The 23589-nt window shown below is 40.9% G+C and overlaps 2 protein-coding genes across 2 annotated transcripts in view; both read right to left on the reverse strand.

The window, feature by feature from the left end:
- Positions 1–639: 639 nt before the first annotated feature.
- Positions 640–10411, reverse strand: ube2j2 (ubiquitin-conjugating enzyme E2, J2 (UBC6 homolog, yeast)). Its single transcript, XM_037678565.1, has 7 exons — positions 10256–10411; positions 7321–7451; positions 3371–3411; positions 3123–3225; positions 2901–3039; positions 2740–2820; positions 640–2607 (listed from the first exon to the last, which is right to left on the reverse strand). The coding sequence occupies exons 2-7, from the start codon at positions 7449–7451 to the stop codon at positions 2317–2319; spliced, it is 786 nt and encodes a 261-aa protein (XP_037534493.1). The 5' UTR covers positions 10256–10411; the 3' UTR covers positions 640–2316.
- A 5199-nt stretch (positions 10412–15610) lies between these two features.
- LOC119412112 (arf-GAP with coiled-coil, ANK repeat and PH domain-containing protein 3) overlaps positions 15611–23589 on the reverse strand; it is a 35080-nt gene continuing 27101 nt past the window's right edge. Inside the window, exons 6-16 of the mRNA XM_037679088.1 lie at positions 22915–23026; positions 22584–22816; positions 20011–20080; positions 19751–19845; positions 18636–18856; positions 18473–18565; positions 18249–18341; positions 17867–18090; positions 17545–17654; positions 17144–17254; positions 15611–16740 (exon numbers count right to left, since the gene is read on the reverse strand). Of these exons, the coding sequence (XP_037535016.1) occupies positions 16593–16740; positions 17144–17254; positions 17545–17654; positions 17867–18090; positions 18249–18341; positions 18473–18565; positions 18636–18856; positions 19751–19845; positions 20011–20080; positions 22584–22816; positions 22915–23026 (1510 nt within the window). The 3' untranslated portion in view covers positions 15611–16592. The remainder of the gene's footprint in view (positions 16741–17143; positions 17255–17544; positions 17655–17866; positions 18091–18248; positions 18342–18472; positions 18566–18635; positions 18857–19750; positions 19846–20010; positions 20081–22583; positions 22817–22914; positions 23027–23589) is intronic.

A 23589-nucleotide genomic window follows, 5' to 3' on the forward strand; every position in this document is an offset into this window, starting at 1 on the left:
GTGGGGTCCTTCATGATGCAGGTGGCCCTCTTCCTGCATCTGGAGGTGTAGATGTCTGTGATGGTGGGGAGGTTGACTCCAGCATCTTCTGTGCAGCCTTCACCACTCTCTGCAAAGCTTTTCTTTCTGCAGCTGTGCAGCCTCCATGCCACACGTTGATGCTGGAGCACAGGATGCTCTCCACTGCACACCTGTAGGAGGTGAGGACTGAGCTTCCAGACCAGCTCGCCTCAGCCACCTGAGGAAGTAGAGTCTCTGATGAGCTTTCTTCATCAGGCTGGTGGCGTTGTTGCTCCAGCTGAGGATGTCGTTCAGGTGTACACCTCAAGTACTTGTAGCTGGAGACCACTTCCACCGCAGATCCTCCTATGTGCAGGGGAGGGGGAGGTGTTTGCCTTTTCTGAACTCCACGATCACATCCTTTATCTCCTTGACATTGATGTGTTCTTCCTGCACCATCTCTCCAGGTGTTCCACCTCCTGCACCACCTCACTATACTTTCATCATGAACCCAAAATGCATTTTTTTTTTTACCTTTATACAATTAAAAAAAGCCGCACCCTGATTTTTTTTTACACCTTCTCAGCAGATAATTGTTCATGGATGTACTTGGTGACAAACTCATTCCAAACAGTCCAATTAAATGCCGGGATTTTTATTTGCATTTGCTATGAAAACAGACGTCACACAAAATCAGCTGAAAGCAGGAAAACCGGAGCTTTTGGAGACACAAACCCGATCCCATTATCATCAGTTTGCCTTTAAGTTGTAATGTGTGCCAAAACAAACAAACAAAAAGAAACAAACCAAAGAATTATTTGCTTTCTGGTGTTTTCTGGTGACACATTAGATACAAAGTAGAACCATCTTTCACCGAATCCATTGAACGATAGTAAACGACCCAAAAGAATTGAGAGCCTGGACCTCTCGTCTGCGTTTTGCTCAGTTAAGCAAACACCCGACCCAGCTGGGTGGCTTCTATAAATAGAGAAAACAAAATAACAAAAGCTAAATATATATTCATTTGAAAGAAAATGTTCATATACAGAAATAAAAATGGTTCTCTTCACGTGTCATTAATTGGACCTAAACAAAGTGGTGCTATGCTGGCCAGCTAAACTAATAAAAAACGGGTTCTGGTCTCCTTGGATAGACTAAAACTGTTATCAGAACCTCCATCGAGGACGTCTGTCTCCAGAAAGAGAACGTTTACTGATAAAACCTGGCAAAACTTAATTAGAATACTTTTCTTATAACTTCGCTGTAAAAACTTGTATCAGAACTGCAAGAGCCCGTTTTCATCATATTTTGTGTTTCTGCTGGCCGTCTGAATTAATGTGCATCTGTGGAGTGAACTCTTGTAATGAGTAAAATAATAATAATAACTGGTCTGACAGTGATAACAGGTTCAGCGGGGAAAAAACGTACAAGCTGAGGAGGAGGTTTGAGAATTGCACAAGTCGATTATTCTCCATCTGGACCCGGAGCCGTGTGATGAAAAGACGTGAAACCCTTTTCTGCGTTCGATGAAAACAAGACGCAACATGTTCACGTGACTCGACACACGAGCTTTAATTAAACTGCGTCACGAGGGGTTCAGGATCTGATGAATGAGCTGGAAACAGGTTTGAAAACCAGTGTCAGCCAAAGATCCCGTGACTCATCTTCTGTGGGAATTCAAGAAAATGATGACACTCTAATTTAAATAAAAAAAAAAAATGTTTGGACAGAATATTCTGAAGTTTATAAAGAACTCCTTCACACCAGACCCGACAGCTGCGCGATGCGTGTGACCCCTCTCTGAACCAAAAACCCACAACGAGGCTTTTAAAACTGCATTTTGAGGCAAACCACAAAAACCTTTTTATATCATATTTAGGCATTGATTTAATACATGTCGTCTTGTTGACCATTTAAAATGTTTGTTCCTTTTAACTAAAAAAACAAACAAAAAAAAAAGGCGGGGTGTTTTCAGGACTGAGAACCGCTGGGAAGGATTTTGTCGACGTTCATTTCCAACCCATCAGCAAAGTTTGCTCCCTGGTCTCGTATAAACCACTGCAGCACAAAGTGGATCACAACCGTTTTAATAAAACTCCTCCAAACTCCCGCTCCCATCCACTCCCTGTTCTCAGTCCGGCCAGGGTGGAGGAGCGTTCAGTTTCTTTCTTCTAAAGTCCACGGCGGTGGCAGTTGAGGTGGTCGTGGAGGGGTTTAACTCAGCACAGAGTCCCCCCCCTCCTCCTCGTATTGTGTTTGTAAAGACCAGAGTCAATTAGGTGGCTCACTGAGAGGAGGGGGGCGGGGCTTCTCCTCTCACTCCTGGGCTATGCTCCTCAGAACGCACTTGACCGTGTAGGCAAACGCTGCAAAGCCTACAATCACAAACAGGTTGGCTAAAGCTCCACCTAAAAGTCCGTGGTTCCGATTGGCCTGCTGCGGGTCAGGGGCGGGGTTAGGGCCTCCCACAGGGACTGGTCCTCCGTTGAGGGCTGGGAGGCCATAGTGGGCTTGTTGAGGGTCTCCATCAGGAACCACATCAGGTAAAGGGAGGGGTTGCGAGTGGGCACTTAACTCTTCTTGAGCTCTTTGTTTCTGCTTAATCTCCTGGTGGGGAAGGAAGCAAGGAGAGAAACAATGAAACCAAAAGGACAAAGATGTTCCTGCAGTTCTCATGTCTTTACGTCATAATGTCAACAAAGAGAACACCCTGAACGCTAGGAATGACGCAACACTTACTTCCACTACATCAGGAAAAAGCTCGCAGAACACTTTGTCTTTAAGGTTAAAGGCCAGGCTTTGGGCAGAAAGCTGTCTTTTCTAGAAACAAACAAAGAAAACCATCAAATATCACGAGTTCGTCCTGTCGCTCCGCTGTTCCTCCTCTTTCAAACACTCACCGTGTAGTCGGATGTTTCGATGCTTCCGAGTGTTGGTCCTTTCTCCACCATAAAGCTGAGCAAACCTGTGAGGATCGTCGAGACCGACCAAGCAGGGTTCCACGTGTCTGGATGGAAGTCTGTGATGGACAAACATAACCTGTGGACAAACAGAAAATAAATAAACGAGAAGAGTTTTCCAAAGACCCTTTTCAGCTGAATGAGGCAGAACTCCCGTCTTACCTGGTGTTGCATTTGAATCTTCCGTTTGGCGTTATCATATAAATACTTGGTGGTTTAAAAGGAAATTCTCGAGGAAAAATGAGTTTCCCGTGATAATACCCCCCTGAAATTAGACAGAACGATAAAAAGGTAGAACTCAGATGCGAAAAAAGCAAAAATAAAAAACACAAGTTTGACGAAGTTTGGAATGACAGCAAATAAAAACAGGACGACTTGTTCAGGTGAGGCTACTAAAAGCATGTTTATACCTTCATAAGGAGTTTTCTCAGGACCTCTGACGACATAGTGCCTGCAGAGCAGAAAAAACACTTTGGTTATTAACAACTCTTGGAATAGTCACACATCGCTCATATTTCAGGAGAGAGAGGGCACGAAAAAGATAAAAATGTCGACAGCAACGTGCCTTTCTAGAAAAGTTACACAGAAATAATAAATCCTAGTTTTTATTTTGTTGATTAAATCCACAAAACAATCGAGAGTCTGTATCGATCTCCGTTTAGATCCACTAAATATGTAAAGGATTAAAGAAGGAATTTCTGTTATAAATACTAGCTGCCATAAGCCTGCTTTAATATAGTCTAGATTAAAGTTTAAACTCTACAAAGAGTAATTTCACCAGTTCCTCCGGCTCCCAAAGAATGTTTATTACATTTATGATGTTAACGTTCGCAGTCATTTTGTGCAGACAGCTGAGATTCAGCACCATCCTGCCCCCGAGATGTTCTTTTAATAAACTGTATTTGGCAGTAAAAGATGATTTAATTGCTGTTCATAACCAAACCGTACCTTCTTGTTAATAAAGTCACGTGTAAGGTTTTTACACGTAGTTGTAGTAATTTATCATATCGACGACATGTTTTCAGGATCACCAGTGTTTCCCTAAACACAGGAGTCTCGACATGATTTCCAGGAATCTTCTCATCTTAATTTATTAATAACGAACGTCTCTCAAAGGAATGTCTACCACCCGCTACCTTGCGTGCCAAAGCTTTAAGCAAACGTTCCACACAATCTGTTGTTGTTAGGAAAACTTGAAACGAGAGTTCCTGACAGCTTGAGCAACATTACCACCGACACACTGTAATTCAATCAGGAATTTTAAACACTACGCATTTCATATATATATTTTTACAAACAGAAATGCAAATAGTAATTTTTTTTCTTCTTCTTTCGGCTGCTCCCTGCGTTAGGGGTCGCCACAGTGAACTAAGGCGCACGAGGACTTGGCAGTTTTTTATTTTTACGCCGGACGTTCTTCCTGACGCAGCCTCAGACGCCGAGCTGCCACAGCCTCTGAGTGGAGCAGAGAGCTGCATCTACGAGGAGCAGATGGGGGTTAGGGCCTTGCTCAAGGGCCCAGAGTGGGACGAATGAGGGTGGGGGCAGGTGTGGGTGCTTCACCTACCCCACCCACATTTTTGATGTTGTCAGTACCGGGGCTTGACAAATAGTTTTATTACTGCTGCTAATTATTATTACATAGCACCTAATAATAAAGGTACAATAGTTTATTCACACTTAATATTTATATTTACTTTAACTTTAAAGCACAGACACAAATAATAATAACAATAATAATAATAATAATAATAAAGAGACTGGTAAGTGAACGTTGTCAGCCACTGTTGGAAACCAGTGTCAGCTTTCTAACAATCCAGGACAGATTTTAAACTAATTTGTGATCGGCTTTCTTTACAACATTTTATTGTTAAAAATTAAAAGGCATTTTTTTGTTCAAGCACAGACATTAAGAGTCATTTTTTTTCAATTTATCACCAGAAAGTCAGTGGACATTTCTAAAACAACAGAGTGTAGAAAGCAGCCGCCTCCGGGCCCAGGCCTCCTTTGCTAAAGAGAGCTGTGATGTCCACGGGATTTGCCTGGTTAAATAAAGGTTAATAAAATAAATAAGCATTATACAGTACACACAGTTCTTTATGAGCAGCCTCTTTAATGACGCTGGAGGCAGTTCTTCAAAATAAAGTGTTTACTTTGATGCTTCCCCTCTAAAAGACTTCATGAGGCTGACCGACTGTTATGCACTCAAAATAAAAACAAGTTTTCTTTCTTTCTTCAGTTACACAAGAGACACACAAGTGGCAGACTAAGTTTCAGCACAATATCAACTGATCTATATTTCTAAATTAATAGCACATAGTATCACTTCTTCTCTGCTGTTCTATTCTCTTTGAGGATGACAATCTGACGTTAGCGGAGTTATTAGGCTTTCAGTAGGTCTGCAGTAACTCCATCCCCCCTGAGGCCGACTCTTGCAGCTCGTTGTAAACATTTGTTTAGAAACAGTATCATCGTGAAAACACGCGTGTCACTCACTTGTAGACGAGCCATGACTGACTTATCTGCCAAAAAACGTATACCAAGCACCAAGCTCGTCTCTGACCGAGCGTAAAAGTTTAGAAACAAAGTCCTGTCCTTTTAAAAATGATTCATAAACTTAATTTTGTTTTCTTGTTTGAACAAGTTTGAACAAACTCGGAACCTACACTCAAGTTTGTTGAAAATATTAATTGTGAGTGGCGGATGTCTATGGGGCTGCAATCAAGTCACAACGCTTGAAACGAGGGTTCCTCCTTACGTTCATCCTAGACTGTAAAAAAGATCAACAGTGCTGATACTGTGAAACATAAACAGAGTGAATACTTCATCAAAAACAGTAAAATACTGTCACAATAACTTTTTCCTGTTTTTGATTTATGGTTTCCAAGAATGCCTAAAAATTATTGTCTAATCAAACTTGAACAGACAAGTTTTATTTCATCTTTTTATCCAATTAGACACTCGGAATATTTTTCATAAAGAAAATATCAATATACAGAAAAACAAGTACTTTTTATGTCTCACGAGGATTGGCTGGTGTAGAATATGTCAAACATAAAAAAACTGTACAAAGAGAATAATAATTAAAAAAACAACTAAAACCTGTTAAAAAGTAGTGTACCTAAAAATACACTAATTAGATGGAAAATTATTTAAATAAAAATTCCACTACAACATTAAAAGTTAAAGTTTTTGATTTGCTTGTTCTCTGACCATTGTTGATGATCCCAGTGAGTGTTGACTAATCTACCAGCCTGAAGAAGAAAGCTAATCAGAGACTCTACTTCCTCAGGCGGCTGAGGCGAGCTGGTCTGGAAGCTCAGTTCTCACCTCCTTCTACAGGTGTGCAGTGGAGAGCATCCTGTGCTCCAGCATCAACGTGTGGCATGGAGGCTGCACAGCTGCAGAAAGAAAAGCTTTACAGAGAGTGGTGAAGGCTGCACAGAAATCTGTCGGAATCAGCCTCCCCACCATCACAGACATCTACACCTCCAGATGCAGGAAGAGGGCCACCTGCATCATGAAGGACCACACTCACCCAGCACACACACTTTTTGCCCCACTCCCCTCAGGAAGGAGGTTGAGGAGCATTAAGTGTAGAACCACTAGACTGAGGAACAGCTTCTACCCTGAGGCTGTTAGACTCATGAATCTCTAACTAGAATAATCACTGTGAAAAACCATATCATGTTGCTGCTGATCTGTTTCATGTTGCTGCTGATCTGTTTCATGTTGCTGCTGATCTGTTTCATGTTGCTGCTGATCTGTTTCAATGTTGATGTGTTCATGCCCTGGTACAGACATCATCAAAAATGTGGGTGGGGTAGGTGAAGCACCCACAGCTGCCCTCACCCTCATTTGCACCACTCTGAGCCCATGAGCAAGGCCCTTAACCCCCATCTGCTCCTAAACAGGTCTCTCTTGAAAATGAGTTCTCGTGGCTCGATGAGACTACCTGGACAAAGGGTAAATGAAAAAAAAAAGCGTGCTCATCTGCTCACACAGACTCATGTTCATGCTGCTTTTCAGTGTAATGTTTTTATGTTATGAGTGCTTAGCGTATTTTTAGTTAACGTTTTTCTTAGTTCATATCTTAGATCTCATTACTGTTTTTCTTGTACATTTTATTGTTGGATGGAACTGGGACCCTGTGTACACAATTTCGTTCCACCACATGTACCACATGTGGTGCAAATGACAAATACAGAAACTCTAACCCTGACTAAAACAAGAGTTTAGTGTTACTTATCATATTTTCTTTAAATATTCAGAATATAGATATTAAATAGATGCAAACTTCTTCCTTGGTGGTGGTTTTTGGTCTATTTGGCCCCTGAGGAAACAAAGATGCAAATCTCACCATTCTAGGATGTTGGATGGGAGAGGCTCTGCACAGATGTAAGGCACTGGGTCTTTCTTTATCCTGAGGTAATCCTGTTTAAGACGCTGAGTGGCTGTAGTTGGAGCTCTCTTATTCCCGGTGCTGTTCATCTGAGATAAACGACACAAACAAGTACCGGTAAGAGGAGCAGAAAAGTAAATTGGTTCCCATTACTCTGGCACCACTGTCAACACAAAACTTCATTTCTCTACTAGAAGTATTTGAACCCTGCAAATATTTTCTTCCAGACTCAGCAGATGCTACAGTGATACTTAGGTTTTATTATATACTTATACTGTAATGTAGCCCAGTGGCAGGAAATGTACCTGCAGCTGAAACTGGAGCAAAGAAGAAAACTAAATAATCTCAAATAATATTAAATAGGATCATACTACACAGTGCTGTAGTAACAGATGGTCCCACATCCTACTCAAGATTAAAAGGCCCTGCATGCTCCATCCAGAGCGGCTAAATCAGCTCTCATTGACGTAGTTGTACGACGAAAATAGTGACATTTTGTTCTAAGAGCAGCTTTCCCCGCTCCTTCTTGACACAAGACACACAACAAACTTTTTTCCACAGGCACATGCGTCACGTGTTATACGACTGGTCAGAAGTTTGCGGACGCATTTGTCAATGTGGAAATGCGCTCGGACGTTCATCTGTACGACTCTTCAAACACACAAATTAGTCAAATGGCCTAAAAACTCCTGGATGGAGACCGCACAGCTCGTGTATGGAGAAGTCTGTCTGCTGTAAAGCGCGACACTGTCTTCATAATAGATTTGTGGCCAACAGGCATTTGCAGACACTAAGTGGAGACTCTAGCAGGAACATACCTTACCGCAGCGGGAGGGGTTTCCCAGATTTGCACCTGTGTCATGTGGACTATAAAAGACATGTGCAAAAACAAACATCCCGCAACCACGTGACCGCTGTTTGGCTCAAGATGGAGTATGTGTTAATTTTGTGAACAGAAAGTTCGGTGGATTATTAGAAATCCAGCTAAATAAACATTCTGAATAATATGACAGATTACCTGGACCATTTGAAAGAGTCCTTAAATAGATAATTTTACTAACAAGCTTTTTAAATGTACAGTATGTGAATGTTTTTGTACAGTGCCCTGAGACAACCTCTGTTGACTTGGTGCTACATACATAAACTGAACTGAATTGAAAAAAAACACTTTTTTTTTTTTTTGGGTTACATTTTTATAAACACAAACTACCGATGTTCAAAAATAAAGTTCATTTGTTGAAAATTGTTTATCAGGATTTTTTTTAAATGACTGAAGTTAGATATAATGAGAAATATACAGATTTAAGTCAAACTGTTGATCAGCAATTTAGGATTAAAGTTACATGACAGATAAACTAAACCATCTGTAGTTCATACATTATACTGTGTAATATACTGTACAGGCATTTATTAACACATTCCATGTAAATTCAAATAAGTTCAAGACAAAAACAACTGGACTTTATTTGTAACGGAAGACGTTTCGCTTCTCATCCAAGGAACGAGTGTGGGTTCGAGTTATAAGCTAAACTAAATACGTAATGTGGATTGCCCCATCACTCCTCACAATAGAGTTGGTTAGTGCCTGAGACACAGAGGAGCCACTCTGGTGACATAAACTCCTGATAGGTGTGAAAATGACTGTATCAGACCTAAAGCTGCATTAGAGGTGTTTGAAAGTTGAAATCCGAGACCCCCGGCTCGCTTCAAAGATGGTATCTCTTGTTTTACATCCCGTGACCTGCAGGACTCCTGAATAAATGTCACGCTCGACCACCGAGTCTCGTCCGGATGAGCTGGCTCTCCTGTGTCGGGCCATGCGTCTGTGAAAAGGTCGTTTGGTTTCTCCATTAGAGAGATCTGGACATTCCTCGCTTGGCTTATAAGTCGAACCCCACACTTTTCATTGAACTGAGAAAGCTCCTCGGATGAGAAGCAAAGGGTCTTCCGTTACAAGTAAAGTCCAGTTGTTTTTGTCTTCAACTTCTTTGAATTTACCACGTCCTGGATGACTGAGACTCTTCACCAGCACATGCCATGTAATAAAACTCTTAACGTTATAAAAGAGCAAGCACGTACACCGGTCCCACATAATTTAGGTGTCTCAGAAAGGCTTCGTAAAACCGTTTGTGTTGGTTTTGTTTCATAACATCCAAGTGTAGTGTTTTCGTTTAAAACAGAGATCAGATTTACTCTTGTGTCTAAACCCTCTAGTCTTAAATAATCCTATGCTGGACACTGTGAAGTGACGTTATAACGACCTAAAATGGACCCTCCTATTTTTTGAGACTGTGCTTTTTATGCACAGCCAGAACACAGATTTACCTGAGCAGGATTTAAACGTAGTTTCATTCGTTAGCTTGTGGAAACTACCTGAACCTCCACCTACTGACCTACTGGCACGTGGATGCTGAACGGACTAAGTGGACTCTGACGATGTGTTGGCAACATGACGATGTCACTTCCAAACAAACATCAGGCTACTTAACGCAATTTATGTAACTTCGGCTAACCCGCTGGTAGGCAAGCTAAGCTAAAGGTAAATCTATGACTTTCTGGAAAGATCGATAGATCAACGAACTCATGAATACCGACCTGTCGTTCAGTTACGAACTGTAAACAAACATAGTCTAATACCAAATGACAATACGTCACCACAAATCGTTAACGACTTATTAAAACGCTACTTGTGCTGCCCTTAAACAGGCTAACAACATACCGCACGGAAGCTACAACGCTGGTCAGCTCCAGCCATTCACATACAACCAGTCCTGCTCACAGGCCGAGGCTAACGTGCTTAGCATGCTAACTGTAGCATCGGCTTCCAGGAACGCTGGTTATCATAGACGAGTTGCTTCTCAATTCTAAAAGAGGTCGTGTAATGTGGACGTACCTCTCCAGAGACCCCCGCAAAAAAGTGTGTTCGTGGCTACACACGAAATGACGTTGTTGTTTATGTCGTCAAACCCAAAACCGATAAGACGATGGCACCAACGTAGCTTTAGCTACGAGCTGCGGGTAAGAACAGTTTCACTTCCGGGGTTTCTTCTTCGTTGGATGAAATAATTGTAGAATTACTTACGGTCGCCACAGTTCACAGGATGACACGTTTGAGTGACCATGTTTCATAAAATCACCTTGTCTGTTCCCCTTCCACCTGCAGAGACGCCTCTTTATGCGGTTGCACGATGATTCTTGTTGCTATTTTTGTTTAAAAACAATTAAAATACAACAGATGGAAAAAAAAATCCACAAGAGCTTTAACTTTTTGGCTAATTGTTTTTATTTTTTTTTACTATTAGATGCAAATATTTATTTTTTCCATCTGATGGAAAACAAGATTTAAAATCAAAAATTTTTTAGACGTGCTGACCAGTGGTGGAGAAAGTACTCAAACACTGTACTTAAGTAAAAGTACAAATAAACAGACAAAAATGTACTCTAGTAAAAGTACCACATTAACATTTTTACTTAAGTAAAAGTAAATAAGTACTTGCTTTTAAAATACTTAAAGTATTAAAAGTACTTCCTAATTACATAATGCAATGGTCTACATATCTTTAAGTCTGCGTACCATATGTATATTTTGTGTAATACTTTAATAGTGTTGAGCCATTTTAATGAACGATGCTGCAGATAATACATGTTTTTATTGTGTTTACTCTGTGACACAGTTCACACCTGGACTTGTGATTCTGTGCATCAGAATTTCAGGGATGACCTGCAGAGTTAAATGTCATTCATCAAAATAAGAAAGAGGAATGATTTTACCTTTGGAAGATTTTTATTTAACACAAAGTAAAACCAATGTGTCATTTTAACTGCAGTAAACACATTTAAATAAAAGTTGTCTGATGAACAAAAGGAGCATTAGACACAACTAACAAAGAAATATCTGATCAGTTCAACTCCAGTTTGTCATCAACTCCAGTTAAAATATGTCTATTCAACCTTGTAATGGGTCAATAGTGAACAATATTTTAACTTCCTGACACCATTTTCAAAACGGACTCGAGTGTCGAGCCATTTGGAGACATCTCTCGTCTCCTAACATCCCATGAACTGACACATTTTAATGTTGCAGCAAGAATTTCTTGTTCAAGTTCAGAAAAAGTTGGTTTTCAAAGATTTCTAAGTCCAGTCTGGCTCTTTTGGGAGAGAGAATCTGTCCTGTTGTACTGAATAATCTTTCAATAAGGCCATGGGTGCAGCATATCTTCTGGCTGACTCTCTTGCGCTGGAATACATTTTGGGTGTGTTGTGGGTGCACCCAGCTCAGTGACATATATATACTAGAATATTTGTCATTGGTCCAGCTCTTCTTGAAGACGGGCCTAACGTTACCTGCCCTCTTTACAGTGATTCAATGGACCAGCTCTCCTCTCATCATTAGTTACTTTCAAAGTAACAAACAAATCAAAAAGCCGCAACATGAATGTAACTTGTAATGCAACGCGTTATAGAAATGTAGTCTAGTAGAAAGTATAGATACTTGATGTAAAATGTAGTGGAGTAAAAGTATAAAGTACCCACATTTAACTCTACTTAAGTAAAGTACAGATACATGAAAAATGTACTTAAGTACAGTAACAAAGTATTTGTACTTAGTTACATCCCACCACTGGTGCTGACAGAATAAAACACATGATCAAAAGTTGTACTTCACTGATTTTACAAATCAAGTTTGGAGTACTCGTCACGGAGAGTATGAATAAACCAACAAAAACGTTCACATAGCTTTAAAAGTATTTTCACAAATGGTTTCATCAAAGTGAAAAGGAGTGAGGCCATATCAGAGAATCAAAACTTGTCTATTCCTAAAAAACAAAAAAACAATAAAAATAATAAGCCACTTGTGTTAAGATTATTTTAAAATGTTCATTTACTGTGGTTTTGCTTTAGCTGGGTTTCTACAATAAAATGAAACAACCCAGTGCTTTTTGTGTTGACTGATATCAACTTTCATCTCATTGAGAAAAGTTTCAAATCAATTAGAAGAGCTTGTGATGAAGTGGTAGATGGTTGTTGACACCGTGGCTTCTTGCAGCGGCTGAACTGTGCACTCCTCCTTCTCAACTTCTCGGGCTGTAGAGATGCAAGGACAGAAAACTCCCAAAAGACGCAGGAGACGTCACCTGTAGCAGGGATATTAACAGAGTTGTTCCCCTTGAAGGATGGAGACCGGCCAAAATGCTACTTGAAGAAAAGTCACAAGCCAAAAAGTACCGCCGTCCCCAACAACCCACTTTCCACAGTACACACACGTGCTTCTTCCAGCTTATATCAAATAAGGAAATGGATAGAAAGCTGCAATGACAATCTTGCTCATTTGACTTATTTTATCATTTGTTTGATACCTTTAAAGTATGACATGCATTGCATATTAGTTACGCAACAGCAAATTGCATTTTGTTTGAAGGCAACTAAATTTTAGGTCCTTGTGCAAATAAACAGCTACTCCAGTAAAGGTTGGAAATGTGATAAAAACCTTATTTGTGGCATTAAAGTCAAATCTGCCTGCTCGCTGTAGATTCTGGCATGGTTTGTTATGCAGCCACAACTTGTGTGTAAGTAAGCAAGATGGCCCAAGAATTTGAAAAATAGTTTTCAGAGTTAACACGATGGCTCAGAGGGCACACAAACCTCTCCACAAACTTTGATACTTACCACAAGGAAACACCATTGAAAAACTCACCATGTTGGGTGTCTAAACGTTTGCTTTGGGCTCCCTTTTTTGTAATTTTGAAGCTGTTAAAGGTTGAAATATACAAAAAGACGTTAAAATAAGGGCAAAATGATGTCATTTTTAACCTTATGGAAATCAAATCAAGTTTGCAGGTGCCTCTCCAAACCATAGACTGCTTTGAAGCTCTATTAGTAGATTGATTTGAGGACGATGTTAAAGCACATATTTTTTTTTTAGATATCTTGATAATCAAAGCAATAGCTAATTTCCCCCAGAAACAATATTCAACCAAAACGGGCGGCAGACCAAGACACCTCAATCACCTCCCCACATCCAAGCACCAGAGCAGAAAGATTCATCACTCATCCTAAGAAGGTCCAGGATGTTTCACTCACTCGATCCCGAAAATCCTTGAATTTAAATGAACTTCTGCCTGTGGCAACCCCTGTGGTGACAGAATGACACATCAGAAGAGTGTTTATTTACACACATGGACACACGTCACATGTCCTCCGTGTAAGATAAGAAATTAGAGCGTTGGTACATGACACTTTTCAGTGATGGTGTTACTGTGAGATCACATTAAATGTCCGGCACACTGGATTATTCAAGGCATTTTGCTCTGGGCTACAAGTTGAAACTGGCTATCGGAGACCCATAATTCCTGAAAGTAATCTTTAAATAGGGATCTGAAAGCGCTTTAAGGTTTTGCCTCGGTTTTACTAAACATCTAGAAAATAATGATGACTGCTTTGAATGTCAAGTGTTATAAAAAGTTTGCCAACCACCAGATTTAAAAGTGACATTCTCCCCAACACTTGTAAATGTTTACAAATGCTCGTAAACTATATGTTTTAAATGACATTCACCTTATCAAAAGCCATGTTAGGAGAATATTGTGTTAAAGAAATGAACAGCAATGAGAGCAAGAAGGAGGAAGCAGGGTTAATTTATCAGGAATTTCAGTTTTATTCATTGCATCGTTTTTGTTTTTCTCTCTTAGTGCTTGCTAAGACAAAAAAAATGTATTCCCAAGATATTCAATTGAAAGTAACCAAACGAATGCCTCCAAGTATGCAAGAATTGTGTTGCGGTTTTGTCTGACAGGTTGTTTTTCCTGAAAAACAATAGAAGACCAACATAAAACGTATCACGCAACCAGATAGTGTGACGAAATGCTGAGAGGCAGGCAGTTGGCATCAAGATAAAATACACAGGTGTACTATTTACAGCATGTTTCCTTGGAACAGCACCTTTAACCACTCTTTAAGTCAAGACACACAATGGACACAACATTTAATACTTCCTTGAGGGCGCTGGCCCATCACAGTTTGGTCACAGTAGGTTTACATCACCCCTCTAAACTGGTTCTACTTGCAGTACACTGAACAGTTGGATCTACTGGTTAAAAAAATCTCTGCATCTCTGAACAAGCGAGTACACTGAAAGTGTTTCTGCCTCTCTGTAAAATCACAGAGAAAGGTACCGTGACTACACTTTACCTTTAAAAAATGTCTTTGGCAGAGGAAAGTAAAACCATAACATCTTTACCAAAAAGGAAGTGGAAATGACAGAGATAAAGAGGTCACCGCAGATTCGGTCTGCGGACAGAAGAATGGCACAGAGGTGCAGAAAGGACACCAGAGACCAGAGTGGGTCGTTGGTGCTGCATGCTTATTCCACAGGACTGCACTGCACAGGGTGATCAAAAGATCTCCAGAAAATATTTCATCATGCTTTTAACAAGGTTGAACCTACAGAGAGCAAATTCTGGCAAAGCATACAGAGCATAACGATGAGTCAGATGCACAAAGCGCTCCGTTTTCTTATAGACACAGTAATATTGACGAGCATTTACAGGAAACTGGAGGTGCGTTTATAAATTTCCATGGCAGTGAACAGAAGAAGGTAACATGAAGATGTTAAATGATGGTTTTATTTACTTCCTAACTGCAGCTCTGGCTTGTCGGCTTTACGATTTCAGCAGCCAATTATCGGCTGCAACTTCATATTTAACTCTGTTCATCAAACGCTTGAGAAATTTAGCAACAAAACGAAAACAAAACTAATCCTGCAGTGCCAGTACGTGCACTCGCAGCAACCTAAGGCTATCCCATGTCATTTATGACTGCAAAACATTACCACGTCCAAATCCTTCCTACTCCTAAAGTAATGCTTTGGGATTGAAATGACAATCAACATGTATGCAGAAAAGAACTGCATCAAATAATGCATTGCACTGGTCCTCTGGATTGATAAATAAATCAACACACAAACAGACATAATCTAGACAAGAACAATGTCAAATAAACAAAATCATAGTACTGCAAATGGAAAAGTGCACAGCTTTTTTTGTTTCTTTACATAATGTAACAAAACCCTTTATTTACCTCTCTTTCAGTATCTGACACTCATTTTCGCCGCTGCTCACTCTCCACATCACAGCGTATCTCACACATCAGACAAGGACTCTCCCCTCAAGCCCTTCAGTTAGATCTTATTTCTTAACTTCTGTCACAGTAAACTACCCTGCCACCTCCGTCGTAGCTTGTTTATTAGCCGTTTTTTTTTTCTTTTGGTAATGGAACAGATATCATTTGTTCACCTCATGCCACAGTACACAGTTTCTAGTCTTCTAAATATGTATATTTACATCTCTGGTCCAGAAGAGATGGGTAAGGTGGACGTCATACAGATGGTCTGGATACATAGAAAGTGTAAGAGGGTTAATGCAGTGAGATTCTTCAGAGGTTAAGAGCTGTTAGTCAGAAATAACCCAAGTTGGAGGTTACATCACATTATGTTAAAGGGATAGCTCAGTCGTAAATATCTTACCTGTTTTAGATAGCCCTTTGAAGAGCTTTAATTTGGGCAAAGAAAGTTTTGTTCTATTTTACAAAACTTTAAAATGTCTTCGTTTTTGCAGTACAGTGTCATTCTGGAAGGAACATTATCACATTCCTGTTCAAAGCGCACCGAGGTGCACAGGAAGCGCTTCAGCTAGCTGCTGCAGTTGCTTTATGCACTTGCAGCTGGATTTGTTTTAAGACAGCAGCCATCCGCATTGGTCTCGAATGAGCCGTTAGCTTGTCAGTTCAATCAAAACTGAACTATTTCTGCAAACTGAGGCTGTTCAAAGAGCTACCTACAACAGGTAAGATATTAACTGTTCCCAATTCAAAAGTCTAAACTACTGCTTTAAGTTAGAAAAGAACCCTGTTAGTGAAACACCAGAAAGCAGGTGTAGATGTACTGTGTGTGTCATGTGCCAGGTAATATAACAAGCAGAAAATGGAGGTGGTGACTGTATTGTCAGTGGAGTTAGAAAGCTCCATCAGGGGTGTCCCTTTGGCACACCTCAATGTAACCTCCGCCCCCCTTAGAACGCTCCGTTTGTATGAAGTTGCCTGTTAGCCTAGATCTACAGAAGCAACAGACTCGAGATCAGTGTCTAGGGGCAACTTCATCACGATCAGGTTCCCAGTCAGGAGGAGGTGATTTATACACAGAGGGCGAGCTATTCTCCCAGGCGTAGCCGTGACCACTAGCTTTCATCTATGGTGAGGCAGATAAATTCTTGGATGCACTTCCTGTACTGCTGCTCAGTGGGGCTGCTGCTCGGGTATTGACCTGGTTGACCCAACGGACCCTCCGCCTCGCGCATCTCCTCGTTCATCCGTGCCAGACGCAACCTAGAGGAGAGAAGGAAGAAAAGCAGGGAACGGAGAAGCAGGTCAGAAGGTAAGTCACGGAAAAAAAAAAAAAACAAGACGCGGAGAAAGACGGAAGTTTACAGAATGTGAATGAAAACTCAACTTTGGTCTTGACAGATTAACAAATCTCAACAAACAACTGAACCGCGTTGGGGAAAAGGCAGATTCATTTGTTTCTTTAATTCCAGTGAACTCAAAGAGACAAACGGTTTAGTCAGAAGATCTAAAAACAGTTTTTCTCTCCCATATTTAAAGAAAGGCCTAAACCACTTATTTTGTCGAAGATTGCCTTTTTACTATTTTATAAAAACAGAAACCGTCTTTCCTCATCAATTTGAAATATGTGACAATAACGGACATGTAAATATTGTAATAGACTTACAGGGTAACGATGTCTGCGTTTGCGGCCTGGACAGCAATACTGAGCGGATCGTGACCCTGCTCATCCGCCTCCGTCTGCGAAGCTCCTCTCTTTAGGAACAAACACACCTGACTGAACGAGTCAGGACAAAAGCAGAGAATAAAACACCACTTATAAAAGAAACAAGACGGATATGGACATTCAGTAAGCTGACGGATCAGCGCAGTAACTCTAATCTTAATTACCGTCATGCTTTAGGGGGGAAACATCTGTATTTTCAGATTGTGTAGCAGATTAAAACTGCACCACGAAACCATTTACACAAAGGGGATTTTTTTTGGGAGGGTTCAGAGCTAAGAAGCTTTCTAAAATACTTGCAACACATGCTAGTTACAACATGAACAGGTGTTGGCAGTTCTCACCCAGTGTGTCCCAGATAGGTGGCGTGGTGCAGCGGGCCCCTGCCTCTCATGTCCCTCTGGTTCACGTCGGCCCCGTTCTGCAGCAAGAACTCACAAGCTATCAAAGAACCCTGGGCACGAGAGAAACACACAGAAAGTTGTTTTGTTACGTTAACCGTCCACGAGTCGGATTATTTGTGTGGAAGTGGAGAGCACGCAACATCGGGTTGGTCTGTTTGAGTTATCGATATAACGTTTCAGCTGCGACACAAACAACAACAAAAAAGTTTTGCCCAACTTGTGTCCAAATGTAAACGTCTGGACAAGAAGAGAGGTCTCTCACCCCGATCACAGCTTGAATGAGAGGCGTTTTTCCTTCCTCTTCTTCGTTGGCTGTGTGCACGTCAGCCCCGTGAGCCAACGCCTCTGCCATGAGCGGCAAGTTGTGAAGACGGGACGACCGGTAAAGCAGCGCCCCTGGGTGCAACTCCCTCGGATCCTCGGGGTCTGAAGACACTTCCTGTTCGATTTCCACCTCACCACTGGAAGACTCCTCCGACTCCTCTTCTGTGGGCGAGCGAATCAACGAGACGGCGGTTTTCAAAACTGAATTTATAAATTCACAAAAGACTCAGAAGGAATGAAGCAAGACTCAGTTTGATGGATATAAGTCGGTGTTTATATTGAAACAAGCTTTTATTGAGACACAAAGCAACCTTCCTCACCTTCCTCTGTTACACTGTCCACTACAGAGCCAAAAACCAGGATATCCGTGCTGCCGTCGGTACTTCCCCCTAAGCCGCTGTCGCTGCTGAGACCTGCGGGGCCAAGAATCGCCAAGCCACGGACATGTTAATCATCACACCGGCACGACAAACACACGGCTAAGTTGCAGCAGAAAGCTTTTACCGATCCTGGCAGTTTTGTGACTTCAGCGCTGCGAACTTACTGCGAGGCCCAGAGCCGGTGTCGAAGTAGGAAAAGAGCGAGTCCAGCTCATCTGGACAGAACAGGGAGTCCCGGCGAAACTTTGCTGCAGCTGCTGCAGACAAAAGAGGGACGCTTCAGAACGTGCGACTAACGTCCATCCAAGTTAATCCCCCCACACCGACCTGCTGAGAGGTTTGCAGGCGAGGCGCAGCCAGGTTCGTAGCGATGGTATTTCCTGCGGGTCTTGTTGGGGGCCCGGACAGAACTGCTGTGTCTCTGGCATTTCTTCACCGTCCACGGGCGGGACTTCCTCTCCCCCTCCACCAGCGCGTCTCCCCCACTCATCTTTTTGACGAAGCGTTTCTCAACATACTTAGACTTGATCCAGGCCTCCTTCTCCTGCCTGGAGGGAGATGATTACACGTGTCTATGTCACCCGAGCGGTTCTGAGCCATCACTGCATCTTTCGGATTATGAGGCGCAATAAGTTCATTTTGACAGAGTTTTGACATAAAGTCGGTTCGAGGTCAGCAAGCCCAACCAGAATTAATATATACGGCTCACTGTCGATTTTAGAGAAAATTAAAGGATTTTAAGTGCACCTCAGTCTGAAAAATACCGTAATAGGTAATAATAGTTCTAGTTGTTTCCACAGAACTTCCAAAGTAGATTTCTGCCCTAAAACAACTCCAGTCTCAAAGATTTTACAGCTGATTGTGCAATCTTCATTTTACAAACATTAATATTGTTGTCAATTTAGAAACGCGCTATTATTTACATTAAATTATTTGTTTGTTTGCGAGTTTGGACAGCAGCACCAGATCAGTTGTAGCACTTGTGGTGTAACGTTCAGAAGGAATAGGATCATATTTGTACTGGAACGACTGTGTGAAAATAACAAAAGTGTAAAGGCTTATGAAACAGTGTTCCCATGAACCCACATGAAATAACATTATAAATTAGACAAGACTGGAGGTAACGTTTAATTAATAATTAATTCATTATGACTGCATCGACCCACACTGGACTAGGTCTTGCTCAGAATAGTCATTAGCTTGGCAGAATTAAACTATTTTTACAAGTTTGTTCAAAGTACTATCGATGACGGATAAGATAATTGTTCACAACTTTTCCTCAGAACTCCGAAAGAGCTCACCCAACCCTTTATTTATAATCACTCAACAATTTTTTATTCGAGCAATAAAAATTAACTGATAACGTCTAACCTAAACGATGGACCAAAATATTTAGGGAAAATAGATGAATAAATAATCCTTCCTGCTGGATTTAAATTTACCTTGAACTGGAGGGTGCAGGTTTTTTAGCTCCCAGTTCCTCGCAGGCTCCCTCATAGATGTTGTTGATCACAGTGTTTCCCAACTCACACATCAGCTGAACGCAAGAACGCAGGACCAAGAGAAGAGAAAAGTTTTTATATATATATATATATATATATATATACACACTGTATTTAAAAATGAAGTAGCAGCGTGTACTGGAGGACTTAATAATGCAACACCACTGGCAGGACACAAGCAGGATGAGCTGCAGGCGCACCTTGAGTAATTCTGGCTCCCACGAGTCCAACGTCAGCGAACGCACTTTAGAAAAATGGACTCCTAAACTCCTGAGAACGAAACACAAAGAACACAACGTGTCAAACCTTTGACTATGTTTAAGATTGCTCAGGGTGGCAAACATCAAAAGCAGTCCCTCGAGCGTTTCTCTACAACCAAAGGTCTGGAGATTAGTTTAAAACTCAGCTGAACACTGAACTTTCCGATTTAAAGACCTAAGAAGGTGAAGCTAAGTTTAGTTTGTTTTCCCGTTCGACAACATTTGCATCAATATTTCTCTAAGACGTACGGTATCTTTCATATCGTTTAGAAAGTTTAAAAATGGAATTATAAAAAGAAGTTTACTGATTACGGCAGCTGGGCTAATGAAAAGTAATAAATACAGGGATTTATTAGTCCACATGGCTCCTTGTATCGGTTGTAAAACGAAAGCAGGGGAATGGAATGACCCTTGTGCTGAGGTACACGTGAAAGGGGAAATTTCTTTTTACTGATTGTGTTCTTCAGAAATCCATAAACAGAGACATGGTTTTGTTGATTTAATCTAAAAAACATTTCATCCAGGGCGCTTTTTTTCATGCACTTCCTGGAACAAATGGCAAGAGAAAACAAGCTAAAAAAACTCATTCAGATTAAAATGTTCCGAGTAGTAACTCCTCCAGGTGCTCATTTGTGTTGGTCCATTCATAAACATTTATCGTTTCAAAAGAATCTCCATTTGTACGCATCCTTTACGATTGTCCACTGTCGCCATCGCTCTTTGTTAAAATCAGGTCCCTCTGGTAAATGAGTCCCGCAGGCTCAATGAGACCAACGTGTATAAATAAAGGTTGCATTGTGTGGATGTTTGTGAAGCATCATGATCCGTTTTTCTTCCGTATGTTTCTCGGCATCTTTCTCGTTCCACAACTTTAGTGCTAGTTCAACAAATCATAAATCAAAATGTTCAGCTCATTCAGGAGAAGGCTGCTACGACTTTTGGTGTTGGTGCAACTTTAGCTTTTAAAATATTTAGCCTTTTCTGTCACTTTTTTCTAATAGAAAACGAACTGAGCTCATTTCGCATCCTTCACATCTTTAGATCTGTTGACAACCTTTTACTTCTACGTTCACATTTGTTCAGCTTCAGCTTCTTTCAGCTTTCTTGTGCAAATTGAAACTTTTTTACAACTACTTTCAGCTAATTTCAGGCGTTTTTCCGCAGTTGTGTGATCTTTTTAGATTCTGCTAACTACAACATTTTTGTGCTTCTTCTAGCATGTTATGCTCCTTTCTGCTTGTTCACGCAAGTTTCAGCCTTTTCTACTATTTCAGCTACTATATAGCTGTTTTTATGTTAATTTTAGCTTTTTCAACTAATTCCACATTTGTTGCACTTGTTTTAAGGTTTTTCAGCCTAATTCAGCAAAATTGTGCTCTCTCAACTTCCTTCTGGTAATTTAAGTTTCTTTCAGCCTTTTTAAAACTACTTTTCAGCTGTTTTTTTGTGTGTGGCTAATTTAAGCATTTTCAGATAATTTCCACCTTTTTGTGCTCATTTTGGCTTCTTTCAGCCTAATTGGGCAAACACGTGTTTCTCATACTTTCTTCTGCTAATTGAAGTTTGTTCTACCTTTTCAGCTAGAGTGTAACTATTTTTTTTTTTAGCTAATTTTAGCTGTTTTCATATAAATTCAACTTTTTCATGGCAATTTCTGCTACTTTCAGCCTAATTAATTTGGTTTATTTGACGTGCTCTTACTTTTTACAGTGTGTGTGTGCATAGATGTATGCTTTGTACCACTAAAATAACAAATCTACTTTTGGGTATAAATAAAGTAAAGTAACCTAACCTCTTTCTGCTAATTTCAGCTTGTTGTGCTCCTTTCAGCCTAGTTATGCTAGTTTCACTTATTTCAGCTACAATTTAGCTGTTTTATGCTCACTTTAACTTTTCAGCAAATTTCAGTTTTTGCACTCATTTAAGCTTTTTTTCAACCTAATTCAGCAAAAATGTGCTCTCTCCATTTACTTCTGCTAATTTAAGCCTCTTTCTGTTATTTTACCTTCTTGTCAGCTGTGTTATGCTAATTTTAGCCTTTTTTCAGATAATTTCCACTTTTTGTGCTCATTTCCTCATTTAATCAGGTCTCTCTTGTAAATGAGTCCTCGAGGCTCAATGGGATTTACCTGTCTAAATAAAGGTTGAATGAATTTCCAATTCTTTCAGACTAACTGGACATTATTGTGCTCTTTCCACTTCCCTCTGGTAATTTAAGCATCCTACCTTTTCAGCTACTTTTCAGCAAATTTTTTTTGCTAATTTCAGCCTTTTTTTTTTTTTAGCTAATATACTTATTTTTGTGCTCTTTTCTGCTTATTTAAGCCAAATTCAGCAAATATGTGTTCTTTCTGCTTTCTTCTGCTAACTTAGGCTTGCTCTTCCTTTCCAGCTACATTTTTAGCATGCTTTTAGCTAATTTCAGCTGTTTGCTTTAGCAAGTTCTTCTGCAGCATCCACACTGCATTTTCGCAGGAAATGCATTTCTCTAGTTTTGCAGTAGTTTCAGAAACCTGTGGATCCCCGAGCACTCGATGCAGAGCAGCACTCCCAGGTTGATGGAGGCCCAGCACGGAGCCGCTTGGCTGCAGTCGCTGCACAGCTCGTTGCCTGGCAGGTTCTGTACCCGCTGGAGGAGACTCTCCCCCCCTCCCCGAAACGCCTTGTCAGCCCTCTCCCCCCTCTCCCGGGGCTCGCTGGCAGAGTCGATGCTGCTGGTGGAGGGCGAAGCCGTCCGGTCCAAACGCTGCAGGACAAGTTGCACGTCCAGGGTTAGCTGAACCCAAGAAGCGATTTCAAAAATCAAACTAGGCAACGTTTCCTGCACGTGACTACACGCTGTACCTCGACGTAATAGTTGTCGCCGATGTCTTTGTAGGCAGAAGCGATGCTCGCCTGGACCGCTTGGATCCAGGCCTGCCGCAGCTTCTCAGACTCGGCTTGCAGCATGCAGCTCCTGCAGGAACCAAAAGGCAGCACGTCTCATCCGTCAGTCCGTTTTAATCATATTTATCCAAAATGACACGGCACATGACAGAATGAGAGTCGGACACAGATTCACAGTATTTAAACAAAACGTTCAAACAAAAACATAAAAATGTATCACAAGATCCAACTGCTTCTAAAAGAACTGAAATACGTCTTTTACTGTCACATAATGCTACACCAGCGATTAGACTGAATTTATTTATTTATAGTAAAGTACAGTCGAGGTCACACGTTGTATGTTCCAGTAACTTTTTTGCAAACGTAGCGGTTTTATCTGACTAGTTGGGACAGAATTCATGCTGGTCAGTCAAAATGTCACCGAGCACAAACATCCTAATTGTTTGCTCACTGGTGGGCCTCTGCACCAGCAGCCTGTTTAAGAACGGGACAGACATGCTTACTTTTAGCTACTTAAAACCATTTTCAAGCATCCAAATTCAGGGAAATCTCCTTATTTGCTGAGTAACAGGAAAGGACGGGGATATTATTTTATTACGTACCACAGAAACCCACACACCGTCTCAGGAATGT

Source organism: Nematolebias whitei, chromosome 7, assembly GCF_014905685.2.
Source record: "Nematolebias whitei isolate Nwh7 chromosome 7, NemWhi1, whole genome shotgun sequence".
Classification (NCBI taxonomy): Eukaryota; Metazoa; Chordata; class Actinopteri; order Cyprinodontiformes; family Rivulidae; genus Nematolebias; species Nematolebias whitei.